The 15,753-nt window shown below is 40.6% G+C and overlaps 1 protein-coding gene across 6 annotated transcripts in view; it reads left to right on the forward strand.

Annotated features, from left to right (window-relative positions):
* The window catches only part of MAPK9 (mitogen-activated protein kinase 9), a gene marked incomplete at both ends in the record, with an annotated part of 37,615 nt that extends 22,384 nt beyond the window's left edge, over window positions 1-15,231 (forward strand). The window contains 7 exons of one of the 6 annotated variants that reach the window (XM_079703894.1): window positions 4,758-4,923; window positions 5,961-6,032; window positions 9,632-9,814; window positions 10,837-10,961; window positions 11,986-12,049; window positions 13,655-13,730; window positions 15,084-15,231. In XM_079703894.1, coding sequence (XP_079560020.1) covers window positions 4,758-4,923; window positions 5,961-6,032; window positions 9,632-9,814; window positions 10,837-10,961; window positions 11,986-12,049; window positions 13,655-13,730; window positions 15,084-15,231 — 834 coding nt within the window. Of the gene's footprint in view, window positions 1-4,757; window positions 4,924-5,960; window positions 6,033-6,157; window positions 6,187-6,375; window positions 6,448-9,631; window positions 9,815-10,836; window positions 10,962-11,985; window positions 12,050-13,654; window positions 13,731-15,083 lie in introns of those variants that run through there. The other 5 variants (XM_079703893.1, XM_079703891.1, XM_079703890.1 and 2 more) reach the window with 5 other exon arrangements.
* Window positions 15,232-15,753: the final 522 nt, after the last annotated feature.

Raw genomic sequence — 15,753 nt, forward strand, 5'->3', positions numbered from 1 at the left:
GGTCTCTCGCTGTCACATGTGAGGTTTTCCTCAAATGTCTGGTGACCTTTTGTCACTGGTCCTATTTAAGACTGAAGGATTAGAAGGCCTGGGTTGGGATTGTTGAATGAGGGGTTTTTCTCTAGAGCAACACATAGCCACAGGTGTCTCTGTTTGCAGGTCTTTTCTCCGGACATCATTTAGTTTCTCTAGAAAGGCTCCGGTCTCTTGACGGAGGGAGAGCAGTCTGGCTGCTGGTATGAAAGGCTGTGTGGGGTGGGGCTGAGGTTCTCATGTGGTAAAATGCAGACCTTCACTACAGCGCCCTGTCTTCAGGCTGGACCCCTCACCCATGCCCTTCCTCTGCCTCATACCAGCAGATCTGTTGGTATTGTGCTTGAGGCCTGAGTCTGGAAACTTGGTTTCAGTTTTTCTAGATAATAGGCCAGTAGGAGTGAAGGAGGAACCAACACCTCTGTGTGGATCTGGGAGGCCTACCTCTACCTTTCTGTGAACCTTCCCCCACCCCGGATCCCTCAGTGTCCTGCTCCCTGCCCCATCCTGCCTTCCACAGTACTTGTCGTTCAGTTCCTAAGCCCTTCCCAGGAGTTGTGGTCCACATTATTTCACTGTGGGCCACTCACTGAGGTTGGAATTTACTCCACTCAGCCAAGTCATTTATTCCTCTCTGCTGCCTTCCCTCCCCATAGAGCATGTGGGGTTTTTCATTGAAGGCATTAGTGTAGCATGATGACATTGGACATGCAAGAGATGCATGGGGAGAAGGCCTGTGAGGAAGAACAGAGGGAGTGAGTCAGAGGAGGTGGAGAAGCTGACAGGGGTCAGCCCAGTCTGACCCCTTGGAGTAGAGAGGGCATGAAGGAGGGTTGGGCTGCCCGTCAGAGGAATCTGGTGTCTCATAAGAATGGACCTCCTTCCCCATGCAGTCATTAGCCAAGAGCCACTGTGGGTTGTGTGGCCTTGTCATAAGCAGAGGGGAGGGTCAGGGTACCTCAGTGGGGTGTCTGTTCGTTGCACTCCCACAGCAGAGAGCCAGGTACGCATTTTCATGGCTACCACCATCCACCCTTGCCCCCCTCAGCTCTGCTTCTCCACACAGGTCAGGAGCAGCCCCCTCAGGCTCCCCGTGGGCTTCCCTTCCTGAGGGGAAGGGACCAACTATAGCCCCTTTCACTACAGTTGACCTCGGAGCCACAACAGGTACTCATTCTCTCCATTCTCCATTATTCCTACCCTCAGCCATCCCCTTGGCAGGTCTCTGTGCCTTACCTGAGTGTGACCCAGACCTTCATTCCTGAGGTGTCTAAGTCTGGTGGCTCACAATGGGCCACTGGGTCCATGGACCCACCCAACAGTCATCTCCCCAGTCCCTGAGTGTGTGATTGGAACTGATACAGTTGGCAGTTGGTACTCTTAGCAGAGTGACCCCTACATTGGTTCTCTGGTCTGTGAGGTAAGAGTTATGATGGGGAAGGCCAAGTGGAAACCTGAAACTGCCCCCCTCAAGATAGTACATCAAAAACATTATTGAACTCTGGGAGGTGGGGGAGAATGGAGGAGATTAATGCTGCCATTAAAACCTAAAGAATGCGAGGATGGTGGTCCCTCATAGCTCAGTTTAATTCACTAGTCCAGCCCTTGAAGAAACTAGATGGATGCTAGAGAATGTAGACCATCGAGCCTTAGCCGATCAGTAGTCCTGATCGCAGCTGCTTGTGCTGGACGTGGTGTCATTGCTAGAGCAGATTAATAAGGCCTCAAGTGTGGCATGTAGCCTTTGACGGGGCAGATGCATTCTTCTACTGATTAGAAAAGACGATCAGAAACCATTCACACTCATGTGAGGTGAACAGCAATATTCTTTCACAGTTTTGCCCTAGGCCTATGTCCTAATATAGCTGGTAGAGATCTGGACCAGTCTCCATTTATTACCTGGCCTCCACAACTCACCCCCTACCACCAGCTAGAGGAGGCATGATGTTGCTTTGAGTCTTTGACTTTCAGTATCCACTTAGAACTTGTGTCTAATTCTTCTCCAAATGTCTGCTGTTCCCAGGTACCATCACCTGAGTAAGGGGTCATAGGTACCTGTGGGGAAATCAAGGCGGTGGACGCTTGTTACAATGTGCAGGGTTCTCCCTCTTAGGACACCTCCAGTCCGTGGGTTCTAGACCGAGAACTGACCAGGAATAGCAACGGCCTCAACCTCCCGCTCCTCTGCTCTTGCCCTTTTTTGGTTGCAGATATTTCGTGCACCCTTATCGGCTGCCCCAGCGATACCATCCCCGCACTCTGGGTCAAGCCCCCAAATTTAGGTGTCATTTTTATTTTAATGTGTGTTTCTTGTTTTCCTTGTTGGGGATGGTTTTCAGGATTTGACGGGGCAGAACTGTCTTTACTCTGCCATCTTCACACTACAAGTCCAGTTCGTTTGTGGACAGCTGCTTCTGGTTGTGTGTGGAGACTGATGGGAGAGCAGCTGTGCATGTGGGGAGCCCTCAGGCGCCCTGAGACCTCTTTAAGCACCTTCCCATGGGCAAGCATTGGGAGGCAGGGCTGCCTCTCCCAGCCCAGTCCTGCCAAGACAACAATCCACACCTTTGACAGCTTGGTTTGCATTTTATTATCATAGTTTTCCAGCAGATGGCAATAAAGTGCATTGTTCCAACAAAATCAGTGCAAGAGGGCAATCTTCTGACAGGTGGAGGTGGCTGGAATGGGCATGTTTTCTAATCACGCAGCAGTTCATCAGACTGGCTGGTGGCACTACTCTAATCATCCTTGTTCATGTGGCACCGTGTTAGTTCAGGGCCAGGTTGGATTTCAGGGACTGCTGGTGGTAAAGTATAGACATCTCAAATTTTTTTAAAAATCAGTCTCCTAAAAAGAAAGCACCTATTGACATCCCCACCAACAGTGTAAGGAAGGGTCTGTTTCTGCTTCTTCCTCCAGCATTGGGTATTGCCATCTTTTCCTCATTGCCAGAAGAGAGACTAAAAATTGTTCCTTGTCATTTGGGTTTTTAATTTTCATGAAGTTGAGCATTATTTTATGTGTTAGTAATTTGTATTCTAAAATGCCTATTCTTGCCATATTCTTTGGTTTTAAAAAAGGAACCTAGAAACAGATTGGTTTGTTTTACCTTAGCTGCATTACTGCCTTCTCACAGGAAGGGATCACTGGTTTGAGCGTGGGGCTGATTCTTCACTCGCTTTCCTTTGTGCAGAATAGCAGCTGTGGGTGAGTTGGCAGTGTTCCCCACAGCACATCTCCACATCGGGACATGCACAGCAGAAGTGCTCTGGGGCCAGTCAGGGACCAGTGCATCTGCATGGGCTTGGTGGGAATTTTAATTATGTTTTTAAACGATATATATTTATAAGTTATATTTTACTGAATTCCGGATGTTTAGAAAGAGAGCGCTTAGCAGTAATGAAACATAATTTTAGCTGATGTAATTTTTAAGTGTTTTTCTGCTTATCCCAATAACACCTGGCAGCCGTCACTCAAGGCACACCTATGCCCTTTGGTGACACATTGATTGGAAAGTTTCAGCCAGGTGCTGGGCCTGAAACGTCACTAAAAGTGACGGTCTTACTGTGTGGTGTGACTTGGCAGTTTGACGTTGTAGCTACACATTGGAAAGCACTTGTGAAAAGAATAGATGTGGATTGTTTAGGAGTCATAGTTTCTAGGGTGAGTTTGCAGGCTGGAGTCCAAGGCAAGAGTCAAATTCCTGTGGCCTGAGGAAGGGTCTGGGATGTGGGGGATCACCATGGAGAAAGTCCCTAGAGTTATGAAGGAAAAAACTGCATAAGTGATAGGTTGTGTTGAGAGTGTGGTGGAGTATGATGTGTACATTCAGTCAGCAAACATTTTCTGAGAGTTTGCTGTGCCAGACTCCGGGCTGAGAGCTGAGAGCACAGAGAGGCCCTTGAGGCCTCCTCTTACAGAGCCCGTGCTGGGCGGGGCAGAGGAGGGACTTTGAGGGTAGTATGTGTGGTGGGGAGTGGGAGGTCCCAGGGAAGGGTGGGAAGTTGGGGTTGGTAATCATGGGATTCTTCTTCCAAGGAAAGAAGAAGCCTTTGGAAGATTCCAGGGTCAGAGAATTCTAGCCATGTGCTGTCCAGTATTATAGCCACTAGCCACCTGAGGCTATTAAGTACTCAGAATGTGGCTATAATTGTAAATAAACACTGGATTTCAAAGATAGTACCCCCAAAAAAAGAATGTAAAATATCTCATTAATAATTTTTATATGTTGGTTACATTTTAAAATGAATATTCTGGAAATATACTGTATTGGAATAAAGGAAAATATTATTAAAATTAATTTTACCTTTTGTAGTCACTTTTTTAAAGGTGGCTATTAGAAAATGTAAATTACACATGTGAGCTGAGTTATATTTGTATTGGACAGCAAGGAAGAGCCAGAGTGTTGGGAACTGAAGGATGACCAGGCATGGAGCGAGGGAGGAGAGGGTGTTGTGGAAGCTCTCAGAAGGTTTTAAGCCAAAGAGTGTCATGAAGGTTTCCACACAGGGGTAAGGGCAACCATCTGGCCTCTCTAGGCTGATTTGTATTAGTTTCAACATGAGAGTAGGATTTTCCAAAATGGTTCCAAAACCCCAGGGTTCAATTCTAACTTTCCTCCTTCTCCCAGCACTCTCACATAACTCACAAATCCTTACCAATGTGAGATTGTTTACTTAGCATGCTTTGGTTCCTTTTATTAATTTAAATCATTTCTGCCCTAGGATTTGAAACCTAGCAACATTGTAGTAAAGTCAGACTGTACCCTTAAGATCCTTGACTTTGGCCTGGCTCGCACAGCATGCACCAACTTTATGATGACCCCCTACGTGGTAACGCGGTATTATCGGGCACCTGAAGTCATCCTGGGCATGGGCTACAAAGAGAACGGTGAGTACAGACAGAACTGGAAGATGCTGAGATGCGTAAAAATAGTGCTATTCGTCATCACTAGTTTTTTTCTCTTTCCTGTGAACTGTATGAAGTATAATGTGGAGACTGTGTTATACATAGATTATCATAGTTCACAGATGAGAAATAATTAATTTTATATTTCCATTGGCTAAAATTATCCACTTAAAAATTCACTTTTAAAGTTAATATTTTTGAACATTTATCAAAGTATAACATACTTACAGAAAAGTATGCAAATCCCGAGTGTGCAGCTCAATGGGAGCACACCCACATAACCAGCAGCACCCAAGGCCTTCCCGGCCCTGCTCTGGGTCTCAATCCCCAAAGGAAGCCATTATCCTGATTTCCAGCAACATAGATTGATTTTGCTTATTTTTGAACTTGATATAAATGGAATAATACAACATGTGCTTTTTGTGTGTAAAATTGGTATTTTTTTACAGCAAAACTTATTCATGCAATATCAGAGCTCTTTGAAACTTAGCTTTTGAAAAATTTGTCAAAGAGAACTAAATCACATTCACATGTTAAAAAAAAGAATCTGAAAGTTTGCCTAAGTCATCTGAAATGAGCTGTGCTTCAAGTTTATTCAGATGTTTTATAACCTGTGCTCCCATTCTGAGAGACACAGCTCTGTGGGCTTCCAGTCCTCTGTGGACATGAGAGAAAATTAGGTCCCCTGTTAGCTTCTGTCACCCCACCCCCAGCAGCAGGGGCAATAAATAGCCCTCTGCCTGGTCATCTGAGGCCTGTAATTCAGCTGGGCCCCCACAGAAGATGGTGAACAGCCAGAAGCTGGGGCACCTCTGGCCCTCACCTGGAGCCCAGCAAGCCTGTCCCTGTGAGGCCCTGCTGACTTGACAGTTTAGAAAAGGATCATTCTGGAGGCATGGTGTTCATATTTTACAAAAGTCCTGCTGACAAGCTGGGTTTGTCTTTGTTTGGGAGGGGGCTTGAGAAAGGACATGTGTGTGGGGGTCTCTGGCTGGTTTTAATCACCTGGTGTTTGGTAGTGGACATCTGGTCTGTCGGGTGCATCATGGCAGAAATGGTCCTCCATAAAGTCCTGTTCCCAGGAAGAGACTGTATCCTTCACAGGGAGAGACCCAGCACTGACCACGAAGGCTGGGGGCAGGGGTGGGCATGTGCCTGGAAACAGCTTTGTGGGGACAGGCATTTCTTGCTTCTGGGACTTTGTTTGTTTCTGAAGCTGTAAAGTATTGGACTCTTTGGCACTAAAAGCCCAGATTGCTGCAAACTGAAGGCCAAAATAGAGGTCAGCAATATTTCATACTGTGTAAAAAAGTTCACCCGTTACTAGCAATTTATTTTCCTTGTTTGTGTGTTTAGTACACTGTTAGAATCCTTTTTCTCACCTTTGTTTTGTTCATGGCACTTCATAATTTTGTCATTTCACTTTATTTTCAGTTGATATCTGGTCAGTGGGTTGCATCATGGGAGAGCTGGTGAAAGGTTGTGTGATATTCCAAGGCACTGATCGTATCCTTCCCGGGGGACCTTCCCGGCCATGTTTTCCATAAATACCAAGGGCAGCAGGAGGTCAAAAGGAAAATGTCGTAATTCTAGACTATTCTAAGGGGGTCTTGATTATGTTTGTTAAATTAGTGTCACACACCAAATGGTTCAATTTTATGTTTCTTTTTTACTTGACTACCTGTAACAATTTTATTGAGGCATAGAATTAAGTTAAACCAATTTATATTAGTTCTTAATTTTATTAAAAATAGCTTATAAGAAATGTATTTACTCTTTGACAAATGTATTCTGATATTTAAATGAAAATTCTGTTTAGTTAATTCAGTTAATTTAGCTATCTAGAAAGTTGTTGTCTAAATTTAATAGGCCAATAATTTGTAATTTGTTTAATTTGTTTAATATACTATTTCATTAGTTACCAGGATGAATTAAAATATTTTCCTCCAAAGTAAGAACTGAAGCACACTACATAAAGACCTAAATGAAAAAGATTAAAGTAAAAAGTTTGTGAGAAGCAATATTTGCTACATTTTTTTGTTTTGTTACTCTTCTGACATTTTGTAGAAAATTTTAGAAGATCCACTTAGAAGGTTATTTTGTGACACACTGGGGAAGTTTAACAGACATTTAAATAAATATAAAATGCAAAAGGTTAACTAATACTGTGGTCAGCAAATCATATTAATGACATATAGCATAAAGGAGAATAGATATATGATAGTTTCAATAGCTTTCTTTTCTCATATTCCTCATATTCTTCCATCTCCAATATTTTTTGCTCTAACATGGTTCTTCACATATACCCTTTTTCATTTGTGTTCTAACCACCTAAAATTTTCATTAGTCTTTTGATTTTGTTTTTTGTTATGAAAGTGGTCTCTGTCTGCTGGCAGATTGATGGTTATCTTTAAAAGAAATTAAGTTGTAGAGTCATGTTTTATACGTATTTTATTAAAGTAATTTTAGTTTTTTATAATTTTATGGGGGTGGTTTATTTGTAATATAAATTCTTCACAACACAAACCTGGAATGAAAAGATTTTATTCCTATCATTTTATTTACCTTCCTTGACATTTTTCACATCACAGATTTTATGTGAAGTTAAATACAGCATTTTATTTTGTTCTAATAAATTTTCTAGCAATTTTCCATAACCTTACCTTAGATTCAGTTGTTTCAAGATGTAAATAAGGAGATCTTTAATTTGCAAATAAATTCATTTAAAAAGGGTAAAGTTGATGTATTCTAAAGATTGGTTGATTGATTGATTGATTGATTGATGGCCATGCCACAAGGCTTGTGGGATCTTAGTTCCCCGACCAGGGATTGAACCTGGACCCACAGCAGTGAAAGCGCAGAGTCCTAACCACCAGACTGCCAGGGAATGCCCTAAAGATACATAATTAGAAGTACCTACTTAACATTCAGTTTGTCTCAATTTTTAATTCATTTTGTGACTTTCCTTTCTTTAATTAATTAAGGTTTTCTTCAGAAAGTACAGAAATGAAAAGTGTAGGAACTCTTTGGTGCACTATTAAGTAATATAAAATTCTTAATTTACATATTAGCATCTTGCAATGTCACTAATAATAATTTTATGTATAACGTCACCTACTGTCATTCTCAGAACACACCCAGAGATTACATCATTTTGCAAAGACAATTTTGCTAACTTTTTCCAACATTAGATAGAAAAAGATTCCAGAAACCAGATTACAGTTCTCAGAGATTTGTTTTAGATTCGTAACCTGAGGTAGAAAAGGAACTCCTGTCCCCACATGGCCTAAGAGAAAGAGAAAACTTTAGGCAGGCACCTCCCAGAGAGCAAGGGACCCTGGAGGCCAGGAAGCAGGTTACTGAGGGAGGCTCACTGACACTGTCAAAAAGGTGAGGACTGAGAATTGAGGGATGGTCACCTGCAACTTTGATGGGCGCAGTTTTCATGAAGTGATGGGGGAAAAGCCTGATGAGAGGATGTTTAAGAGAGAATGAGAGGCTGGGAGTTAGGGATGCAAGTATAGACAACTCTGTTTTGCTGCAAATGGGAGTGGTAGCTAAGTTACGGATGTTCAGCCAAAGGAGAGTGGCTGTTGCTTTAAGATGGGAGAAAAAAAATTGTTTGATTGGTGATGGAATCCTCCAGTGGATGGTGTAGCAACAAGAAGAAAGACATTACAGGAAGCGAGAGGGCCTTCTCCTTTGTTCTTTAAAGAACGTGTCTGTTCCCTAGGTTCTTTCACAGTGATGTCATTTTATTTTTCTAAGACATACCTCAATTAGTCACTTTTTAAAGATGCTGTTTATTTGATTCCTCTGGCTTGCGTTCTGTTGTATAATTTTTATGGTTTTATCAATAGAATCCCTTTCCACATTCATCTTGCCAGTTATCTCAAGCCCCAAGTGAAAGAGGTAAAGCTGGTATTGTCTGCATTTTACAAATAGGAAGGTGAGATCCAAGGGAGATTGACTGCCTGGCACCTAGTGAGTGTCTAATACACAATGGAGTCTGAAACCCAGGTCATATACTTTGAAAGGAAATGAAACACACTCCTTTGTATTGCAGTGATGGTCTGGGTCAGTGCCAAGTAAAACAGAATGACCTCTCAAAGCTGTCGCTGCTCAATGTAAGCACAGCCACAGTGGGAAAGGACATGGTGAGAGCTCAGAAAGTCCAGAGCCTTGTCTCCTGCCCACCCCCTCAGGCACCCCATCCCGCCAGGCCTGCCTCGCAGGGGTGGCTCCCAGCTGTAAATTGAGCAGTCAGATAGGTCTCTCTACTTTAGGGAGCTTTAGATCTAACATAGTTTTATTATGAGAACTGATTTCAATTTGCCTATATAATTACTACCTAATTTCATGTTTAAGCCTTTCAGTCATAGGTATTCTTCAGTTACAAGATAACTTTATTTTGATCTAGAGTGGGAAGGCATATAGACTTCATCGTGTTGATTTAATAAACTGTGATCAGAGTTTATAAAAATGCAGAGTTTTTTTTAAATAGTCTTAACTTGGAGCCCAAACCTTTTTCAAATATTATTTCAGAATGCTTCTGCTGACCCAGTGAGGTGGCCTGGTTAATTACTTGTTGATAAGTATAAATATAATTTAAGTTTTCTTTGAATGATGCTACTTTATGTAATATGAATATAAGGCGTTTCAGTTGTATTTTCCTCAAGAGACTCCTTAGATATTGATCAGTGGAATAAAGTTATTGAGCAGCTAGGAACACCATCTGCAGATTTCATGAAGAAACTTCAGCCAACTGTGAGGAATTACGTAGAAAACAGACCAAAGTATCCTGGAATCAAATTTGAAGAACTCTTTCCAGATTGGATATTCCCATCAGAATCTGAACGAGACAAAATTAAAAGTAAGATATCCTTTTTTCTTATACTGGGTGAAGCTTTCACTTCATATTTGCATTCTAAAAGCTGTGAACCTTGAGAGACAAAGTAGTTGAAACTCTCAAAGTCATTTACAGGTAGAATGCAGGTATTTCAAAAAGAAAGCTTAAAGACCTAGAAGTTTTGTCCTCAATAAAGTGACATAACTGAAGCCTGTGGTCAAAATATTTACATCAGTCTGAAAGACTCTTATGTTAATTACAGCAAATGGAATTCACACAGTTTTCAGGTATAAAGAATACTTGAATAAAGATTCTAGCCCAGTTGAAGAGTCAGAAATTTTAAAAGTCTCTTTCTCCCCTTCTCCTGTGCCTATCACTAAGTGTTTTAAGGGAAAGAATAGATTTGTTTCTCTCTACATCAAGGTAAACTGTGCCTCATTCAGAAAAGCCCCATCTCTTCTTTGCCTATACTATACCTGTGAATTTTAATTGCTAAAACCTAGGTGAGCCTTGTATTTAACCAAGTTATCGAAGTTGTTGGATTTTTTTCTAACTACTAATCTCTAGATTTTAAAAAAAGTGTATGTTGCCAACATTGTATACAGGTAGGCAAAGCAGAGAGGTATCTGTGAAGTGTTCTATACTGTGCAAATATGAAATCATTGTGTGCCTTAGTCTGTTCTAATTTCACTTCGATGTGGCATCAAGAAAAAACACTTGCCTATGCTTCATGCCTGCATTCTTGGCAGTGCCGCCCTTAGCTTAGCTCCTGCACCCTCCCTGGACGTGGCTTCTCAGCCTTGTGCCCTGTCTTTCTCCCCTCCCAGATTCAGAGGCTGAAAGCACATTTGAAAGCCTGGTTTGTAGTGGAAGTGGCTGCTTGACTTACTATTAAAGAAAAAGACTCTAATAATCTTGAAGCTATCAACAATTTCTCAAAGTTAATATATTTTTGTTCTGTCTCTGCTATCACATTTAGTTCTTTATTGTGTGATTTTCAGGTTAACGGTATTACTTTATTAATCTAATATTTGTTTTTACCCTAGCAAGTCAAGCCAGAGACTTACTATCAAAAATGTTAGTGATAGATCCCGACAAGCGAATCTCTGTAGATGAAGCTTTGCGTCACCCTTATATCACTGTTTGGTATGACCCTGCTGAAGCAGAAGCGGTAAGCATCTATTTTGAAAAGACTTGTGTGTAAAGGCAGGGTATACATTTCCTTGGACCTTCTGTCTGTTAGTCTGGAATGGCTGCGTAAAGTCCTAGATTTAAAAGGACTCCTGATTACAACGAGGCCATGTAACATAGGTCACAACCCCTTTTGGGACTCTTGTTACTGGGGCTCTACTCAGAGTACCTCAGGAGTGAACATGCTTATGCTGTGGTGATATAATTATCTTCATTTATGCAGATGCTGATGTGTGATCATAATATCACCTTTTTGAGGCATCCATTTGTGTACCTGGCTCTGTGCCTTGGGCTTTGCTTTACATCATCTTGTTTAGGCATCCAGTCAGGCTAAGAAACTTCCTGAAAATCACAAGTTTGTTCATCCTTCCCCAGAGGTACCTGCTAGGGGGGTTCCACTTCTGAGTTTGGTGCTCATGTGCATTTTTCTGTAGCAGCATTGGTATGGATGGTCTTTAGTTGGAAGTGAAATAACCACATAGTGGCATGCTCATTATTATGTCTTGGCCTATGCATTTAACCACCATTTTAAACATTGTTTTATATGAAAAGAATTTGATTTATAAACACGTGATTTTAAGCAAATTTTTGAAGCAGTCCATTTATCAATTGGGGATTGAGTTTGGGAGTTCTAACAGGAAGAAATATAAACCTGAAATGTGTTTTGCAGCTTCTGTATTTCATAGCACAGTACCTTGTCCAGGGTGGATCTCTAGGAAGCAGCCTGTGATTACTAATTTTATAATTACATTTGGGCAGATGTCTTTAGAGTGTGATTATTAAGAGGACTATAATAGCTCTATTTTTTTGGTTAACTTTTCCTCAATTAATTTGATTCTGAAACTGATGGAAAATCATACTTATAAAGAAATCTTTAATAAGCCAAGTATTTAATGAAACTACATCCATATTATAAATATTTTAGAAGTCTTACAAAGTGATTCTTTTTCTTCATGCCTCATTATTTTTTTAACTATTGACTTTACCTGTAATTTAATTTTTAGCCACCACCTCAAATTTATGATGCCCAGTTGGAAGAAAGAGAACATGCAATTGAAGAATGGAAAGGTAAAGACGGAACTTATTTTGATTGTTACTTATGACATTTCTTGCAAGGGGGCAACATCACTTTTTGGCAATAGCCTTTCTAAGAGAGGGGCAAGAAACCCTGCAGCCCATTTATCCTCTCTCTTCCCACTTCCCAGTAGAAAAAGAACTTGAAGGTAACAGAATTAGAGAGGAACTGTATGAATTGCATATTATTTGCTTCAAAAGAGAAAAATAAAGGTTTTTTCACACAATCTTACATTATCAAATCTTGGTTTGTAAACTAAACTCAGTGATTGTATCACACTTAGCTTGACAACATGTTGCAAATTGTTGAGTAACCCCAATTCACAGGGCCCTGTAAAGCAGACGTGGGAGACCCCACTGGGGTCATGTGAACTTCTGCTGTATTTGTAAGCCATGTAGTTATATATGTGTTTTAAAATAAGAGTTTGGGGAAAATTGCAGATCAAAAATATGCAGATAGTTATTATTACCACTCTAAGATTAACCAAACAACCCACAGCAAACTAAACCAGTAAAAAAGAGGCTAAACTAAAAATTTTTCATTAAAAAGCAGAATCAGTAGTAATTGAAAACTATGGTCAGCACAAGTCAAACATGGTGATGTGTCCTTCCCAAGAGCCCCTCCCCGGGATATAGGGATGCCAACAACCTGCATGTGCACACACCCATAGGCCTCACTAAGTGCTTGCAATATGCTAATTTTATTTCATGAATAGCAAAATTTTAGGAAGCTACTTAGTTAATAAGTAATTAGTTTTTCTTACAAATGAAAATTGAGGAAAACTGAGATTGAAGCCAAGAAAAAACTTAGGTAATTAGATTAATTTCTGACCAGTCTGGAGGGGTTCTATTTGGAGAACCACAGTAATGATGGAGGAAAACATGTGCAAAAAGATGTGAGAATATCCAGTACTTAAACTGTTCTGTTAGAGCCACTTTGCTAGTACTTTCCCTCCCTCTCTCCCCACCTCTCTCCCTCTGTGTGTCTCTCTCATTCTCTCTCCCTCACCCCCCACTTTGTAAAATCCCCATCATGGATCCAGAGCTACCATACATTTTTGGCTGTCTTGTTTTTTTGTTTTTTTGTTTTGGCTGTGTTGGGTCTTGATTGCTGCGCGCAGGCTTTCTCTAGTTGCGGCAAGTGGGGGCTACTCTTCGTTGCAGTGCACAGGCGGTGGCTTCTCTTGTGGAGCACGGGCTCTAGGCGTCCGAGCTTCCGTAGTTGTGGCACGCGGGCTCAGTAGTTGTGGCTTGCGGGCTCTAGAGCACAGGCTCAGTAGTTGTGGCACACGGGCTTAGATGCTCTGCAGCATGTGGGATCTTCCCGGACCAGGGATCAAACCCATGTCCCCTGCATTGGCAGGCAGATTGTTAACCATTGCGCCACCAGGGAAGTCCCTGGCTGTCTTAATAGCTGGGTTGAAAAGATATAATGGATCAAATTATATTTTGGTCTAGGTAAACTATATTACTTAATTGTCTATCACAATTAAAATAACACATCACAGTGCCCTTGGAGTGGTTCCAATTGATTTGGAAGCAGGATTTTGAGATGCAAAGAAACTGATGAAGCATTTTAACTTGCATTTCTATTTGAAGAGCTAATTTACAAAGAAGTAATGGATTGGGAAGAAAGAAGCAAGAATGGTGTTGTGAAGGATCAACCTTCAGGTTAGTGATTGCTTTAATAGTTTGACTGCATAATATTTTTCTTTCCCTATTCATTTTTTATAAGTGGCAACAGTGTGTTAAATGCCAGCTTGACCAGCATTGGATTTGAAAACTCCTTATGTGAAATAGTCTTCTCCTTTTTGGTTTGTCCTGGTGGTGGCAGCTAACATTTTACTGTTGTGCCAGGTAGCGAACCAACTATATTATGAACATTCTTGTTTCATCCTTGTAACAGCTGCTGTCAGTTTCGTTAATAGATAAATTGAATTTAAAGCCTTTTCAATGTGCATGACCCTCTTTGTACTGTCCCCAACCAGTTAAAAATGAAAATTAATGTGAATCTAGATAAAATGGAATTGGGTTTTCTTTTGAGAAAATTGTTCATATAATTCTCTCATCTTTCTACGTGCTCTACTTAGTGGTAGAAGTCTGACTAACAATTAGGTAATTGTATGAGTATTAAAGACATAGTATATATGGTGTCCTGTAGGGTTCTACTTAAACAAAACTCTTTAGTTATATTTATTTTCTCACTCCACTCCCACTGGAAAGCACATGCACACACACACACGTAAGTACGTGTTGGACTGCTTCTTATTCTTGAATTTTATATTCAGCATGACAAATGTGTCAAGTGTCTAGAGATTATATAACTTCAATACAAATTTAGGTGCTCGTTGTTAACTCAGCACAAATTTAAGACTTACCTCTGAGAGCCTGGATGTTTTGTTTTTGTTCAAACCAGACTAAAATATAGATAGTAGGAAATAGGATAGTTTCATTTGCCTTAACATGTCAGCTTTGGGGATCTAGAAAGCAAAAATAAAATGAACAAGAGTCCACTAATTTTTTTTCCTTTTTTAATTTGCATGCAATCCTTCTTTTAGAAGGTATTTTTATTGCAAAAGAATTTTTCAAAGGTTGATGCTTTTTTCCTTGGACTAAGTGTTTATGATCATAATTGAAATATCTGATGACACTTGAATCCTACTTGGGCTTAAGCCTTTTGTGATACTGATAGTTTTAGGATAAATTCAGCAATTTTATTTTAATATCTTTTTAAAACCAGCAGGTATTTTTAAAGTAGTTAATAACATGATTATACATGAGTACATAGATGATGTTTAGCCACTGGGAAGAAAGAGAATATTGCAGGGAAAGACAGAGGAATAATTGGGATTTTGAGCCTAAAGAAAGACTCCAGGAAGAGTTCAAAGTGTACAGTCAACTAACTTCTTGTTTATACTAATAGTATAGGAAACTACAAAAGGACAGAGCTGAGAAATGACCTGAAGTCTCATTGCCTGGATTTGCAGCAGTGTCATGCCTCAGATTTTATTATATTTGGTTTTCTTAGCACAGATGCAGCAGTAAGTAGCAACGCCACTCCTTCTCAGTCGTCATCTATCAATGACATTTCATCCATGTCCACTGAGCAGACGCTGGCCTCAGACACAGACAGCAGTCTGGATGCCTCAACAGGACCCCTTGAAGGTTGTCGATGATAAGTTAGAAATAGCAAGCTTGTCATCAGTGAAGGAACTCTCGCTTCCATGGGCCTGAAATACTTGGGAGTTGATGGAACCAAATAGAAAAACTCCATGTTCTGCATGTAAGAAACACGATGCCTTGCCCCTACTCAGTCGTCCTAGGCTTGCCTTGCTTAGATTATAAAATGAAGCAGATTATGTCTAAAGAAAAAAAGTGCAAACCACACTTTTAGAGATTTTGTTCAAGGTCATTTCAGGTGAGCAATTAGAATAGATGAATTTTTTCTTAAGTTGTACAGTAATAGTGACAGTTTCTCATCCTCAGTAACCGTTGGGACTTATATGCATGTGACCACAAATGCTTGCTCAGACTTGCCCTCTAGCACTTTGGAAATCAGTATTTATAAAGCCAAATAATCTTAAAGGTAGTGCTGCTTCTAGAATTGTCTCTTAATCCTCTTAAGTAATTTGGTGTCTGTCCAGAAAAATAGATTTATGTGTATTAATTGGCCACCATCATATTATCATATCTTACCT

Source organism: Hyperoodon ampullatus, assembly GCF_949752795.1.
Source record: "Hyperoodon ampullatus genome assembly, chromosome: 4".
NCBI classification, from domain to species: domain Eukaryota; kingdom Metazoa; phylum Chordata; class Mammalia; order Artiodactyla; family Ziphiidae; genus Hyperoodon; species Hyperoodon ampullatus.